Below are 15,581 nucleotides of genomic sequence, written 5' to 3'. Positions count from 1 at the left end.
ATAACAGTCGGCAGGTCACAGGGAGGCATTCACTGTGAAATGTACTAAATTGTATCATCGATCTCAGCCATGAAACATGCCGGCTTTTCTGAAGCCCCAGACTCCTGGAGGCACTCTCTTAAAAGAGCCACTCATCCCCGTCAACTGTGGTCTTCCCTCTTCATCTTATTTCGTGAAAATGCAGGGTTAACGTTGTTACCCCTTTATATCCAGATTTAGATTATGTACCGCTTTGTTCTCCTTCCCTTTCATTCCTTGCCTTATCATTTTGTTAGCTGTATGGTTTGAGTCCTTAGTGGGTAAACAGAAGTCACTTCAAATTTCATGCTATCTCTTTACGAGTTAATTATATGAAGTCCTACAAAGGACAAAAGACGCTTTGCCAGCGGGACAACAGTCTAGGTCCTTTTCTGTTTCTGTCGGCTGTTTTTTCAGGCTTTGTCTTTTTGTTTTCATCTCTCCCTAACACACTCCCTTGCTCTCTTTTTGTTATCTCTTCCTCTAGTTCCTGCTCGATATCCCTGGCCTGGCAATAAGAATAATCTTTCCTGCGGAGAGTTGGGAGATAAAGACAGAAGAAGCTGAAGGGTCCTTGGTGAGCCTGTGGCGAAGAGAAGGTCAGAATGCTGCTAAGAGGGGTCTGTTATCAGGGTGGTAGCGTCCTATTGGGGAGCGGCTGCCCTGTTTATTTACAGTTAATGCTCCCTGTTGGTCTGCGCTCTAATGCCTGGGGCTGACTTGTCTGTAATGGGAGGTGGGCACAAAAGGAGACAGGAACAAGGAAACCCTGAAATTAACAGCAACTCAAATAGGTCACCAATAAGAGAAGGGGCTTTCATTATGAGAGGCATGAAATGTCAAAACAAAAACTGAATAAAGATGAAATCTTGATCATTTCTATTAAAGTGCAACAAATGCCTGGCACAAACTCAGTTAAAGAAGACATCAGCAGGATTGTGCACCATTCTGGTTGCCTTTTAAAATGCCTTTTCCAAATCAATTCCTGAATTGAAAAAAAATTTAATAGAAAGTTGCAAACAGAATGAAGATGTGAATTTAAATATAATCCATTCAAGATATATGTCTATTAAAATAAACGTGTTAACTCGAATTGTAACTTTCCTAGTTTGAAAGTATTTTTAATAAAAAAAAAATTAAGTGGGAAGGTTTATAGCATTTATAGAATCCATAGATAGACAAATGGATTGATAGATCAATAATCCTACACAAAAATGGATCACCGGTTTCACAATAATTCTACACAAAAATGGATCACTGTTTTATAGGTCTTTTAATAGATTACAATTTTCAATTGTGATTGCACACTTATCGTGAAATTGAGCATACACCGCTTATTTTGTTTAACATTTCGTTTTGTCATTATTTTCTATATCCAGCAAAGTAAACAATCAGATTGAAGGATTATTCACACAAAACTGTATTTTCTGCAGGTTTTTTTACAAGGTAAATGTAGGTGTCTTTCCAAAAACCAAATAACCAATTGATAAGGAGTCAATATAATTCATAAATGTATGCACACCAAAGTACCCATGAAGAAGAAAAAATATAGGAAATTACAACTTCATGGCACTGATGTTTGCCTACAGAACAAAAATTGGTTCTGCACCCCTTCACCTAAACTCACTACTTCAGACCTAGCTATGTGCCCTCCAGAAGCTTGCGTTCTGCAAGTGAACGGCGCCTTGTGGTGCCATCCCAAAGAGGCAAAAAATCACTTTCACTGACCCTTACCTTGACTGTTTCAAGCTAATGAAATGACCTGCCTAACTCAACTCGAACAGCTTTTCAAGAAAATGGCTGAAGACGCATCTTCTTCGTCAACACTTGACCCATTAATACTAACACTTTCTATATCTCTATTTTTTTCTTTATTTAAAACGCTAGGCTATGTGTACTGTGCTAGACTAACTGGGACTAGTAACAGCACTTGCATATTGTTGCCATATTGTTGGTTTGATTGCTTCTATTTCTCTCGTCATTTGTAAGTGGCTTTGGATAAAAGCATCTGCTAAATGATTAAATGTAAATGTAATGTAAAGTTGCAAGGCTCTGCTGTTTTGCCAAAAATATTAAGCAACACAACTGTTTTGAAATGTTTCCTGAGCACCAAATCAGAATATCAGAATGATTTCTGTTGGATAATTTGACATTATAGACTGGAGTAGTCACTGCAGAAAATTCCACTTTGCCATCACAGGAATAAATTACATTTTAAAATACATAAAATAGAGAACAGTTATTTCAAATTGGTGGTGGTTGAGGAGAGACCCTAACATGACTGTAAAGCGCTTTGGGTGTACAGTAATACATAAAAGCGCTATATAAATGCCTCATTAATGAATTCATTCAATTTGTAATAATATTTCACAATATTACTGTTTTTACTGCGTGTATGATCAAATAAAATGCCGCCTTAGTGAGCATGAGAGAATTATTTCAATAACATTAAAAGTCTTACTGACCCCAAACTTTTGAACAGTAGTATAGTTAGAAAAATGTAATTCCAATCCAAATTTAAACTCCAATTCTTCCACCTCTTTGGGGTGTGGCCAATTCAAGTCAAATTCACATTTATTAATTGAAAGAGACAAATCTTTAATTGCTCAAACCTTGACAATCAGATGTTTTCAGGAATCTCAAATTTTTTTCCCTGCATGTTTCATTTAAACCCGGAGAACAACACAGGTAGAGCCAGCACTGGTTCAACAAAGCACATCTATTTCCAGTAGGTTTACATCCGAGCTAAACCTAACGATTGTTTCATCTGGACTATGCCAGGGAATCTGTTTGGAGTGAATACTAACACATGACTCCTCTACCAAGCAGCAGTCAGCACTCTAAGGGGTTGGTATGCAGTGATAAACTCATAGTTGAGTCCCATAGCAGTAGCATGCAGTAACTACTGCACATCTGGTGTGCGCTATCGTGTTGTGCAGCAGTGTGATAAAACCACAGATGAATCAATGGCGCACAGCCATTGTGGACCAAGATGGCTACAAAATGCCAGCAAGGCTTCTTGGTCATCCCAAGCAAGAAAGACAGAAATCTCACAACGTGCAAAAGCTTTTCAAAGCAGGGAATTACATAAAGTGATGCTACTGTCAATGGCCTGATAGACTCGAATGGAAAGAAAAGGAACGGAGGGGTTCAACTGCAAGCTGTTCCGAAATCTTGGCAGAAAATCAGTGCTCCTTCTCACCTCCCTTTGCACAAGCACTCTAGCAAACTACACCCACCATGGTGTAATTACTTAAGAGAATTAAGCAACAGTGCTCTAAATATATATTAAAAGGAAAAAAATAAATGAATACAAAGAGAAGCTCACTAGGGGGGTAAAGGCACACTTATCAGATTTCTGCAAGGCTGCTAATACTCTGTCTATACATCAACTTTAGCTCCATTCACAGTCAATGTTTGAGACTGACAATTTTATTTCTCAAGCCGTTCACACACCAGCTTACATATTGTATTTCAGCCATTACTGTATGTACAAATATCTGAACTTTTTTAAATTTTAAATCGATTCTCATTTTGAAGAACCAATATCGATTCTTAAATCCCAAAAATCGATCTTTCAGTCTATGCTGTTTTCAGTTGATGAATGAAGATGAAAGCTTTGTAACATACCTCCCATCCAATAAATCACAATAAGTGTTGTGCTTTGTTACTTCTCATATGAAACAAAGTCTCAGCTTTCAAATTCTGTCAATTTTATAACGAAATTCAAATAAATACCATTTTGGCCCCATTTATTGTGACGTGACAGATCGTATAGCGCCTCAGTTTAAGCGAAGTGATCATCTTCTTCATGAACTGATCATCTTCTCCACTTTACTACTTGTTACAGCACAAAATAAACCTGAATGAACATCAGAATGTATGTTGAAAGATACAGAACAACTTACCTAAATCCGAATCGTGTCACATGTAATTGCTAAATCGGTGTTTCAACTGCCGAAAGACATCAATAATATATATTATTGATACATATATATATATATATATCAGTATCAATAATATATATTATTGATACATATATATATACTGTATCAGTAACATACTTGTCACTCTGGTTTAACTGGATAGTGTGTGAATGTAACCGCATGTTGCACTATAAATTGGGACTGACAAGTGTATTCTGCTGCTGTGTTAAAGCAGACTATGAAGGATTCAACTTACATTTGATATTCATTTTTAATATCTCTTATTACAAGGGGAAAATAAATCAGGGATGGTCATTTTTGGCTGCATGGTAGGAGGCACTGAAATCAGTGGTGGCTGCCAAGAGCAACGAAGCTTCTTGAGCCTTCTTCAAAGGACAGATGCAAAGTTTTTACTCTAATTAAGGGCGAAGTATTTGCACACTTAAAATGTTCCCGATTCAAAGACGGTGGGCGGTCTAGAATTGGTTTTCTGCTAGACATTGGCCTTTTTAGACTCTCTCAAAGAATTTTTTTGACAAAAATCTTCTCCGACACACTCCTCACAGCCTACAGTGGCAGATGAAAGGCTATAGATTTTGCTATTAATGTTACCATCTACCACACCAAATTTAGACTGAATAATATTCTTACATGATGAATATCACATCTTTTTACAGATCAATACTGATTATTCTGAAATAAAAATGCTATGCTGTGCTTACAGAGATATCAGAGTGGAGAATGCAAACAAGAGGTGCTGTTAGCAAAACAGTACATCTAGATTCACTACGGCACTTTGTGATTTTACGTAACACAGAAGTGTTTGAATACAATCTCAGCGGAGAGCAACAATTAGAGCTTTTATCTTTGTAGGGGGGAATGTGCTCATCAAATGATGTAGAATAACAGTCAACAAGTTTGAGGACGGTACACAGGAAGCAGTTATCTGCTTGCAAAACATTTGTTATATATCCTTGAGTAGCACTGTATGTGAATGTGAAACGCAGAAAATTTCAGCAGTGGCAAAATCTGACAAACAGGTTTTGGTTCAGTCTCAAGAAGCTATTCGAATCCAAACAGATGGTATTTCTATTAAAATTTCTCCATGTTCTTCTTATGCATCGGTTTACAAACATACCCAGAGCATACAAATGTGTGAACCTGACACATCAATGAACTTTATCTCAAAGAAAATGTTTTAAATAAATCAGCAATATAAACAGAGGTGGCGTAAAATAAGAAAAAGGAAAAACAGAGCGCTAAAGCGTTACAAATCTCCAGCGTTTTCCCAAACTGCATGTCCTTGCCTAGAATGAGGAATGACACGTCCGCCTGGCGCCTGTGTTTACGGCATCAGGAGAGCTGCTGGGGAAATGGATTACTCCATCATCGTGGAGCAGCGTGTTCATGCGGCAACGCATCACAACACGGCTCTGTGTGTAGTCATTTTCACCTGTGAGACGCTCTCAATTCCCCGCTCGCGGCGCCGTTTCCGAACTTTGCTTCTGAATGCACAAAAACTGCATGTTTTTGATCAAGAGCTTTAGCAGCAAACAACGGCCGACAGGCAGCCACGGGTCCTTGAAGCGTTAAATACGAAAGAAGTATTTAAACAAGACCCGAACTGTGGAAACAAGTTGAAATGACTTTACTACATAAAATGGAATGGAGCCAATGGTGATGCTGACTCGATCACTTGACCTAGTATATTAAACACTCTCTACACAAGAGTGGCGGCTTAGCTCTGACAGCTCTAGCACAAGAGTGGGTTAAAGAGCTCATTGAGAAAAACACACGCATACGGCATGACCCTGCGCAGATATTCAGGAAAGCCGCAATTCGTTGAAGTCTCTCCTAATAGGGGTCAGCGTCCGGCTAAAACCGCACAGATTCCATTTGCTTTAAAGAAGAGGCAGTTGTGCTCTGAGTTAACCTCCTGCTAATAACTGTAAAATAGAAAACGCTGAGCCTGTGAGTGTTATGCTAGTCTTCATACCGCCCATTATAATGTGCTGGTGAGAGCAAGTGAAGGGTGCTAATTGAAGTATGTGTCACGTTCACAAGTAAAACGCATGGCAGGAATTAGTTTCTAAACTGAGTGGCTGAAAGTGGGAACGTGTTGTACGGTTTGAAAACTGGTTCCTCACTGTGTCTAATTTGATAGCACTGAACCAAAAGATCGTTCAGCAACAGCACAAATGTGAGTGAAATTGAACTTGTGGACCAACCAAATCGAACAATTAAAAAAAATAAGCCTATACTGTACAGTATATACCCCAGAGCATAGAAAAAAGAGCTTCAGGAGCGTAAAAAGAGGAGTGACGACAGTGAAGGACGAGAGAGGACCAGGCCTGGACTATTTTAAGTTATTATATGTTTTGATTATGTGTAAGCGGCAGTCGTCTGTGACGGGCTGCCGCTTTTACTTTAGTTTTTTGTTTTGTTTGTTTATTTTACATGATTGAAGTATGTTGAACGTTTGCCGGTTCCTGCCTCCTTCTTCCCATAACAACATACTGTGTTACATTGACATTAGCAGAGCATGATACCAGAGGAAATACCTCAAAGAACAAGTCAATAAAATATGCACAACCACACATGTTCACTCCATGATATTCCCATGCAGGAATCTCTCAACAGCCATCAATAGCCTAAGAGCTGATGTTTCATTCAAGATCTCTCCAGGCTGCAGGGCTCTGATCAAACATAACCAAGGCTGATGGTGGGAATGTAAGGCAGGATTATCACCTGTTTCATTTGCTTGTGCACATTTGAAATATCTGCTCGGCTCGTTCCACAGGGCGGACACTCTATAGCCGAGCACTCTAGGGGTGAGTAAATATTACAGCATGACTGTGCGCAGACCACTGTGCGCTTCTGCTCTGAGAAGCAGTTGCTATACCGGCAGGAAGAGTGAGGAGGACCAATTTAAATTATAGTTCAGCTATGCGGTTCATCTTTGTGCATGAGACTGTAAGGATGTGGTACAAACATGCAAAGTTCAAAGCACAAATTCTTGTTCTTTCACGTTAAATTACTATGACTTAGGGAACAATTTTTTGTTTATTTAAATTTTATTTAAAATTTATTTGTTTATTGACATTTTTATTTAAAAAAGCAAAGTGCAGGGCAGTGGAATGAAAAACATAACGCAAGGTCTAGCTATGCATCTTTTACCTAGATCGCCACATTTTTAGAATCCGTGTCATGCATAAGATGCCGCAAAAGATGCAAGTGCACTTGTCAAAGAGGTTAGTCTAACACATGTTTGCAGAGAAAAAGAATGGAGTGGAATACAAAAATCCCCTTACTGTGCATCATTTGTTAGCTATTTTAAAGGACATAAAGAGTTTATCAAAATTCAATAACATTTACCACCTCTGGAACAACTTTTATGTACTGCTGTGCTGCTCTAGTTGAGTTGTTTAGCAGTTCTGTGCAGCGCTATGATATCTTTTTGAGTATGGGTTTAGCATAGTCCAATGTGGGATTTGATTTCGTGTTTGGGGGTGTAGTACAGTCCTACACTCCACATTCTGTTTTACTCATGAACATTGTAAATTACAGAAGCTTAATGATTTGGAACAGTTGCTTCATGTCGTCTTGACATTAACCTAGTGGATCAATTAGAAACAGAAAAAAGACAGTATTTTGTCACAGAAAACACTGCTCAGACCACTTTGTGAAATACCTGTAAATGTTACAGCCGTTTGGCTTTGTGCATTGACTTGAGTGATATATGATTAAAGGGCCACAATGAGTAAGGATCTGTTACAGTAAAACTCAAGAACCGAGGCTGTTAACCTTGTGGTTTAGGAGGGGGAAGAGCGCAAAACCTCTTCCACACATGGTCTCTGAGTGCATAGATATTTTCTTCAGGGTCGAAGCTGTATAACACCACAGGCCTGAGGATCAGTTAGAGGAATGAAAGAGATAAAGCTACAAAATTGACAAAGGACAAGCAGGCTAGCTTCAACTAGCTAAATGGGGGACAAAAAAACACTTGATAAAAACAATAAATCAGAAAACTGAGCTGGTTCTTCTCAGAAAACAGCCCAAATCAATTCAATTCAATCCTTCTTAAAACCTTGACAGAGAAAAAAGAGAGAAAACCGTAAGACACCAGACAGTGATGTAGCTTAATAGGAGCATGACTTTTCTTCTAAACACCAAAGCATTTAACAGCATAATATTCATCTTCTAAGCACTAAGCACAAAATCTGCAACTAATATCTCTTCCACTTGTCTTTTTATGCTTGTCCATGTAGTTGTTATGTTTGGTTGAGGGCAGGAATACATCTAGAGTAGCCTAATATCTGTTTAAGTACTCTTCATCCTCCCTGTAAACCCTGCTGTTTCCAGCAGCCACTTGTGCTGAGCATAAAGCCTGATTGTTAGAATGTTTCCACTTCTTTAATCAATGGGGATCTGAGTGTCTTGATTCAGGGTACATCTGAAGTATATAAATATCTGCTGGCAAGCCTGGCTGCTTTTTGTCCCCTTGGCCTTCTTACTTTTTTTTTCTTTCCTTCATCCCCCTCTTGTCTTTCTGGGGTGTTAAATGTAATCATTCATCCACTAGATGCACTCTGCAAGAGTGACATGAAGCATGAGGACTTTGAGGGAAGATAAAAACAGACAGAAAAACTCTACTGAATGTAAAAAAAGAAGAAGAAAAAACTCAAAACAATTAAAGCCCCATCAGCGGAGAGATTTTTCCCTACTGTTTATCCTCATTAGCAAGCGTGCGGCTGAGGCCTTGTCCCCTCTCCGAACACATTTCTTTTGTTCGCTGAATCGAAGGAGTTTTTTTCATCTATTATGATTACAATGGATAATTTAAAATCCCCAGTGCAAATCCGTTAAATGCTTAGGGGGTACCGCACATCTCGGTTTGTCATTGGTGGATACGTTATATCCTGCCCTTGGTAGGAATCGAATCATTATGTAGACACACATACGCATATATGCACTTGTGTACACACACACACACCTTCTTCCTCTGCCTCTAGCAGGCACCAGATTTAATCAGAAGCTACAGTCAATAAGTTTTATCACTCAGAGCCTCTGATAAGCATCAGCATGTGGAGAAATATTTTTGACATAATTTACAACCAGAATGAATTATGAAACTAATGTGAGAACATCTAGACGAATGAAAGGGAAGGTGTGAGGTAATGAATGACATGCACTTCAAAACCTTCAAGATCTCCTCAAAATGCTAAAAGGTTGACATTAAATGTACTTGATTCTGGCATGCTAAATTTGGATGCTTTTATCCAGAGGCCATAGATTAATGCAAGACTATCAATCCTGTCAATGTATAAAAAAAATATATTTTTTAAAGTCAGCTACTCCAAAAAAACATTGACAAACAAATGTTTCTAAATTAGAATAAAACCACATTATTAAAAACCTCAGATAATATCACACGATTAAAGTGCTAATTATAACCATTAAAGCTCTTTTAAATTCAAGAATCTATGGAATTTACATAATGCGGCAAACGTAACTATATCTATAGAGCCATCAATAACGTTTTAATGACGCCTTCGGGAAATATTCATTATGTTTTTTACTATCAAACTGTGCATAATGGGGGTTATTTTAATAAGTTATGCTAAAAAAGACAGAGACACAGAAGTGAGAGAATTAGAAACCTGTAGGCCCAAATGCCTAAAAAAAAGATATACCACTGACCTAATCTGCATATGGCTGACAAGAAAATGAGTTACATCTCATCTAAATGTAAATTAAGTGTTTTATGCCTTCAGTAAACAGTTTACGTATCCATGGTCTGTTTTAATTAACCAATTAGAATTTATTACCCGGATACTAAAGATAAGAGACATTTTTCGGACTTTTTTTTCCTCTCTCATGACAGCTGTCTAAAGGGAGACAGAAACAAGAAACAATTTTTCTGGCAGAGGGAAGGAACTTGAGTGATATCTTGGCTTTTAAGTCAGATGCATTTGCTTGAAGTTCCATTGGATGGTGCGATCAAGGATTGAAATCTTGTGTGTAGCAGTCACAGTGCAAATACTGTATAAATGTTGGGGAAGCAACTCTGAAAATATTGTTTACTAAGCTACAACCTAATCATAATTTGAAGTAGTTAAACTATACTCATGCTACTGCTTTGTAAAAGCAATTAGCTTTACTGCAAGACAAATAGAAGTAGCTAACTACAGAAGATTTTTTTTCCTTTATAAATATATAAAAATATCCAAGTTATATATATATATTGTATATGTGGGCTATATGTATGTGTGCGTATATATATATACTGTATATATATATATATATATATATATATATATATATATATATATATATATATATATATATATATATATATATATATATATAGTTTATCATTTAATCAGGGGTTGCATAAAGGCAGTGGCATGAACAATCTTGGGTGAGAGTATCAAAGTTAAACATGAAACATTGTACAGTGACTCAAATCATTTACATGAACTGCCTGAATGAAATATTCACAGAATAGATTCACCAGAATGGCTAAAAGTATCAATACTTTGAAAACAGCTGAACTAAATGTCACGCTCCTGAAAAATGCTGTTAAATTGGTGGCATCACTGCTTCTAGTTAGTTACTAGAATTTGCTAAAACTGACTGCACAGTGCACAGACATATATTTTGGAAAAGGGTATAACTTTTTTCTCAAGATCTGAGCGTGTGATATCTAATGCATCTATACTATTATTTTCATTTTTTACAGGCTATCCGAGGGGATAGTTTATCCTTTGACTGCGTATTAAATATCATTTCCATTTTGAAGGTGCTGACTTTCACTGTAACAAAGGAGAGGCTACGAACGGTGAAAAGTTATCACTCGCTGACAGGTGGCTTTCTGACAAATGAGCCCACATCGCAACAAACCTTTACATTTCCACATCTTCTTCAACATAAAGGGAAGAGCGTTTGATTAATGACCGGGTGTGCCTAGCTCTGAAAACTTTGCTGAACTATTGCGCCTTAAGTCCTTCAATTGACACGGGGGCTTCAGCTCTCAAAGTCACTTATGTCAAAACCCCAGATTGTTGCCAAGAAAGTGCCGCTTCCCTTTTATCAGAGTGTAAGTGGTTAACATCATTTCACTGCAGTGTTGCTTTGCTGAAACAGCAACAGGACATTAATTTGACATTAGCGCTGTAACATCAATTCCTCTCCATTTTCCAACTTGGATAATGCATTTACTGGAAGCAGATTAATATCTATTCCATAAATCATTCAGAGAATTTGCCGAGCCAGAGACATGGGGGTAATGTCATATATGTTAGCTGATCCTGGTCTTGCGGCTGGATGTTCATTAATCAGTGCCTCGGGGTCCTCGGGGCCAGTCAGAGGGGAAAACAGAGAAACTTATAAAACATCCTGATTATTTATTTATATTGACTTTGGCTCTGTAACTTATGTTAATATTCTATGTCCTTTTATTGCCGCCCTACGCCAATACGCCCAAGACATCATCCACTCTCGGCTATCGCTTTCACATGGCTACCGCCAACATCCAAGCAAGCTTACGATGAACGTTGATAACAGTAATAAACATCTCTATGATGACGGATGGTTTAACTCCTAAAGCACGATGTGAACATTATTAGTTCTGGTAGAGTTGCTCAGTCAGAATATTGATTTATCAAGTTACTTTAGAATTGATTTGAAGTGGTCAGTCTTACTGGATCCATAACCAACTGCTTTCTTTCAGTTTAACATTCAACCCAAACTACCAGATATGACCAGAAAGACTCGCTCCACCTAAAAATTGTACCATTACAGAATATTTCCAAGACCAAAAAATCTATATAATAAATAAAAAAACTCCCCACAGGGAGCCTAGCCACAGGCGAGCTCTTTCCCCGCAGAGGGGTGAATTGGTTGGCTGTCAAGAATATGAAAGCTGAGTCTCATCTGCTGGAGACCCTGAACCTAATCTCCCAGCAAAGAATGATATTGTGCCTGTTCCAGCCATACTGATTCACTGTCAATCTGGCCCAAAGCTGCTCTCAGCTGCCCACTTGACCTTGTCACTGCAAAAGCACTTTATTTTCATTACATCACTGTTCATTCAGACTGGCAAAAAGTGCCAAACAAAGGCCATTTACTCAAAAGCATTCTTCAAAATATCATAACTTGCTTTAATTACAGTTTTCAGCGAGGTAGATCGACAAGAGCAGTCACTTTCAAATGAAACACTTCAATTTTTACCCCTCCATTTAAAAGGGAGATAATTATCCATTAAAAGCCCCGCTCACATGGACAATAGTCTCTCTCGGGCTGTGCTGCCATATGCTAAAATAGTATGGTTAAACAAAAGACACTGACAATGATTTTTGCACAAACATGTTTGACGATAGAGGTCTACTGCTCTCCTGGGAATTCAAGGGTGTATCGCATTTGTAGTGGTAGCAGTGGGTTATTCTAGCTGTTCACCGTATTCATCCTTCTGAATCTGTAATTAACTGCCATGTTAACATATTGTTCAACTAAGGTGCTGTTCAATTAATATTCTGTCTAATTTATAAATTAGATCATGAACATGTCAACGTCGTCACACGCTTACGTTAACATGTTACATTCCGCTTGCACTCATGAAACTCGCCACAAGCTTAGCCTATAATGGCAATTTAGCGTTAGTAAACTGCTGATAAAATATTCGTACTATTCCTTTACCTTGTAAATGTCTGATAAACAATGAATATTTAATATGACTTTAGAATAATGTACATATTTTAAACAAATATTTTATCTGAAATTTACTCACTGTACATTTTAAAATGTTAAAATGCTGTTTACTATTCCAGCATAGTCCATTTTTACAATTTTATCCTGAGCTAAAGGTGCAGAATTTACACTAGTGTTCAAAAGTTTGAGGGCAGAAAGAATTTATTTATTTTTTTCCTTTATTCAACAAAGATCCACTTAACTGATCAAACATGACAGTAAATATATACTGACATTTATAATGTTACAAAGGATTTCTATTTCAAATAAATGCTATTCTTGAATGGTAGTGTAGACATGACAGCACTCAGTATAGGGATGAAAAAGGGAGTAAAAAATACAAATACTCAGATCTCTCACCACTCTCAAAGCAGGCGTCAAAGATGACATGACCTTTCTTGGGTGGTCCGGTGTATCCTGGAGGGGTGATCATCAGTTTGTTCACATTCCCAACCAGAGCATCCTCCCCCCCTGCTTCATTATCTGTCACACAAAATTCAGAAGTACATAAAGTAAAGTAAAAAACGTTGTGATTGGCCCACAGTTTCAAATATCAAAAAACACATTCCATTTTAATACACCAAAAACAAAAAATAAATTAGCAATGACTTCTCTATCTGTTGCTGACTTCAAAATGATTAAGCAACAGTTATACCATATTTATGTAACATAGCAATTGAAATCGGCCATCCAAACAGGGTTGTTGAGTGTGCACTGTGTATGACAAAAACACAGTGTCAACACAGATTCTATTGAGTCATTGAATTATTTTTACATTAACATATATAACATGAAATTAAAAAATATAACATGAAAAATGACATTAGAAATGAAACATTTAAAAAAAGCAGACATTATAAAATAAATTGTTCTCCAAAAATGGAGTCTTAATTTACTCCAAATCTGTATCACTTTCTTTCTTCCACTCAAGCCAAAAGGAGATGATAGGCAGAATGACAGCACTCAGTCACAATTCACTTCCGTTGTATGGAGAGAAAAAAGAAAAGAAAAAAATTTATTTAAAGAGAATGGAGAAATTAACCTTTCATTCCACTTAAGTGAAAGTTCGGGATGAGGGTAAATAAATGAAGAGTGTGTGTGTGTGTGTGTGTGTGTGTGTGTGTGTGTGTGTGTGTGTGTGTGTGTGTGTGTGTGTGTGTGTGTGTGTGTGTGTGTGTGTGTGTGTGTGTGTGTGTGTGTGTCCACATGAGGAAAACTGCTTATAAATCATACTAAGTTAGGTTTTTTTTTTATGTAAAAATGCAGAAAGTTTTCTGATGGGTAAGATTAGCAATAGAGTTAGTGTAAGGGGATATAATATACAATTTGTCAGTATAAAAATAATTGTGTCTATGTAATGACCCCATAAAATATGAAAACTCAACATGAATGTGTGTACATGTAGAGAGAGAGAGAGAGAGAGAGAGAGAGAGAGAGAGAGAGAGAGAGAGAGAGAGAGAGAGAGAGAGAGAGAGAGAGAGAGAGAGAGACGTTGACGTTATAGGACGTTGAATTTCAGAACATTTTCACAGAGAAGGCTGTCTGATCAGATTACTACTAACATGCTTGTGTAAATACCACGGTAAATACTAGCAAAGTAGTGAAAATCTAGTCTAGCTAGTCAGGACTTGAAAAGCTAGCATAAACGAGTACTGTCTTGAAAATTGTACCAATGAAATGCATAGGAAACCTAGTAGTCTCGTAAAGATGTAGTAAAGCCATTAAATTGTGAATATTTAACGTTACGTTACCATACCAGTCACAGATATGAAAACGTCCACCTTGGCCACCAAGGCTGGACTACAAGCACACGTGGTGTTGCATTTCATGACTTATCTAGCTGTAAGTTAATATATATATCGCAATACATAGGCGCTTTGTAATGTATTGACTCTCTTGAGTCTTGAGTGCTGGAGAGTATCACAATAATAAGGTTTATTCGGCTAACGTTAGCAAACAGTCACTGTGTTTACATGGACGAAGCGCTCATATCATGCTCCTAACGCCTACATTTGCACGCTCTACATTCACAGACAGCATCCAACGCGTGTCTGTCGATAGAACAAATGGCATATGATGACTCTGTATGAATGTGTTTTAATTTTACACACCAGTATCGAGGCGTTCTCTGCTGTTTTCTTCCATCATCCGATCATTCAGCCTCACACAGGCTTGCGACGCTGAAGAAGCGTTTCCAAGACGACGCCGTGCTGCGGCGCGAGAGGAAGGATTTGACGTAACCAGCAAGGTGCGTGGAGCGCGGGAAAAGCGCACAGCTCCCCCAGCCACACGGATGTCTCCCCACAACGCGCCAAGCAAAGCGTCCAAATGGAGAGAAAATGTCAGCAGTGTTTACAGACTACAAGACCTTTATTAGCTGCTGATAAAACATGCACTATAACATCCTCCACTATATTATGCGTTCATGTTTTTTTTTTCTCGTGTCTATTTGATTTGAACCCACCTAGGCCTATGTGTGTAGCTAGGCTACTCCTAAAAAGTTGGACTTAAAATATACACACTTTCTTTTCTAGGAAAATAGCCCAAACATATTGTCACACTAGGCAGTAGCAAATTCAGTAAATTATTCTCACTTAATAATGTTGGGTTAAAATGAACCCAATGACTAACCCAACTGTGGGTTATTTTAACCCAATGCATTGTTCATTTGTATTTAACAATAAATATGTCTAAACAAATATATTTTTTAATTACAAACTAAATACTAGAATTTAATGTAAATATAGGCCTACATAATTGTGTATATAAATTCAAAATATACAAGTTAACATACAACGACATTTTTTACTGTATAGCTAATTAATGGCTGAAATAACTAGACTAATGGCAAAAAAAAAGCTTTCAAATAGGCTACGTTCCACCCAAACG

At 37.6% G+C, this 15,581-nt stretch overlaps 1 protein-coding gene across 7 annotated transcripts in view; it reads right to left on the bottom strand.

Annotated features, from left to right (window-relative positions):
• LOC307012279 (cytosolic carboxypeptidase 6-like) overlaps nt 1-15,031 on the bottom strand; it is a 307,878-nt gene extending 292,847 nt beyond the window's left edge. For 4 of the 7 annotated variants that reach the window (XM_079638764.1, XM_079638762.1, XM_079638763.1 and 1 more), the window contains exon 1: nt 13,053-13,176. Coding sequence is in view for 3 of the 7 variants with exons in the window: in XM_079638766.1 (XP_079494892.1) it covers nt 13,053-13,175; nt 14,804-14,840 (160 nt within the window). In the remaining 4 variants the exon portion in view is untranslated. Of the gene's footprint in view, nt 1-13,052; nt 13,177-14,803 lie in introns of those variants that run through there. The other 3 variants (XM_079638759.1, XM_079638760.1, XM_079638766.1) reach the window with 2 other exon arrangements.
• Between the last annotated feature and the right edge of the window lie 550 nt (nt 15,032-15,581).

This window comes from Phoxinus phoxinus (assembly GCF_949152265.1).
Source record: "Phoxinus phoxinus genome assembly, chromosome: 15".
Lineage (NCBI taxonomy): Eukaryota > Metazoa > Chordata > Actinopteri > Cypriniformes > Leuciscidae > Phoxinus > Phoxinus phoxinus.
Note: the sequence above shows the minus strand (reverse complement) of the source record. Positions and strands in the feature narration are given on the sequence as shown.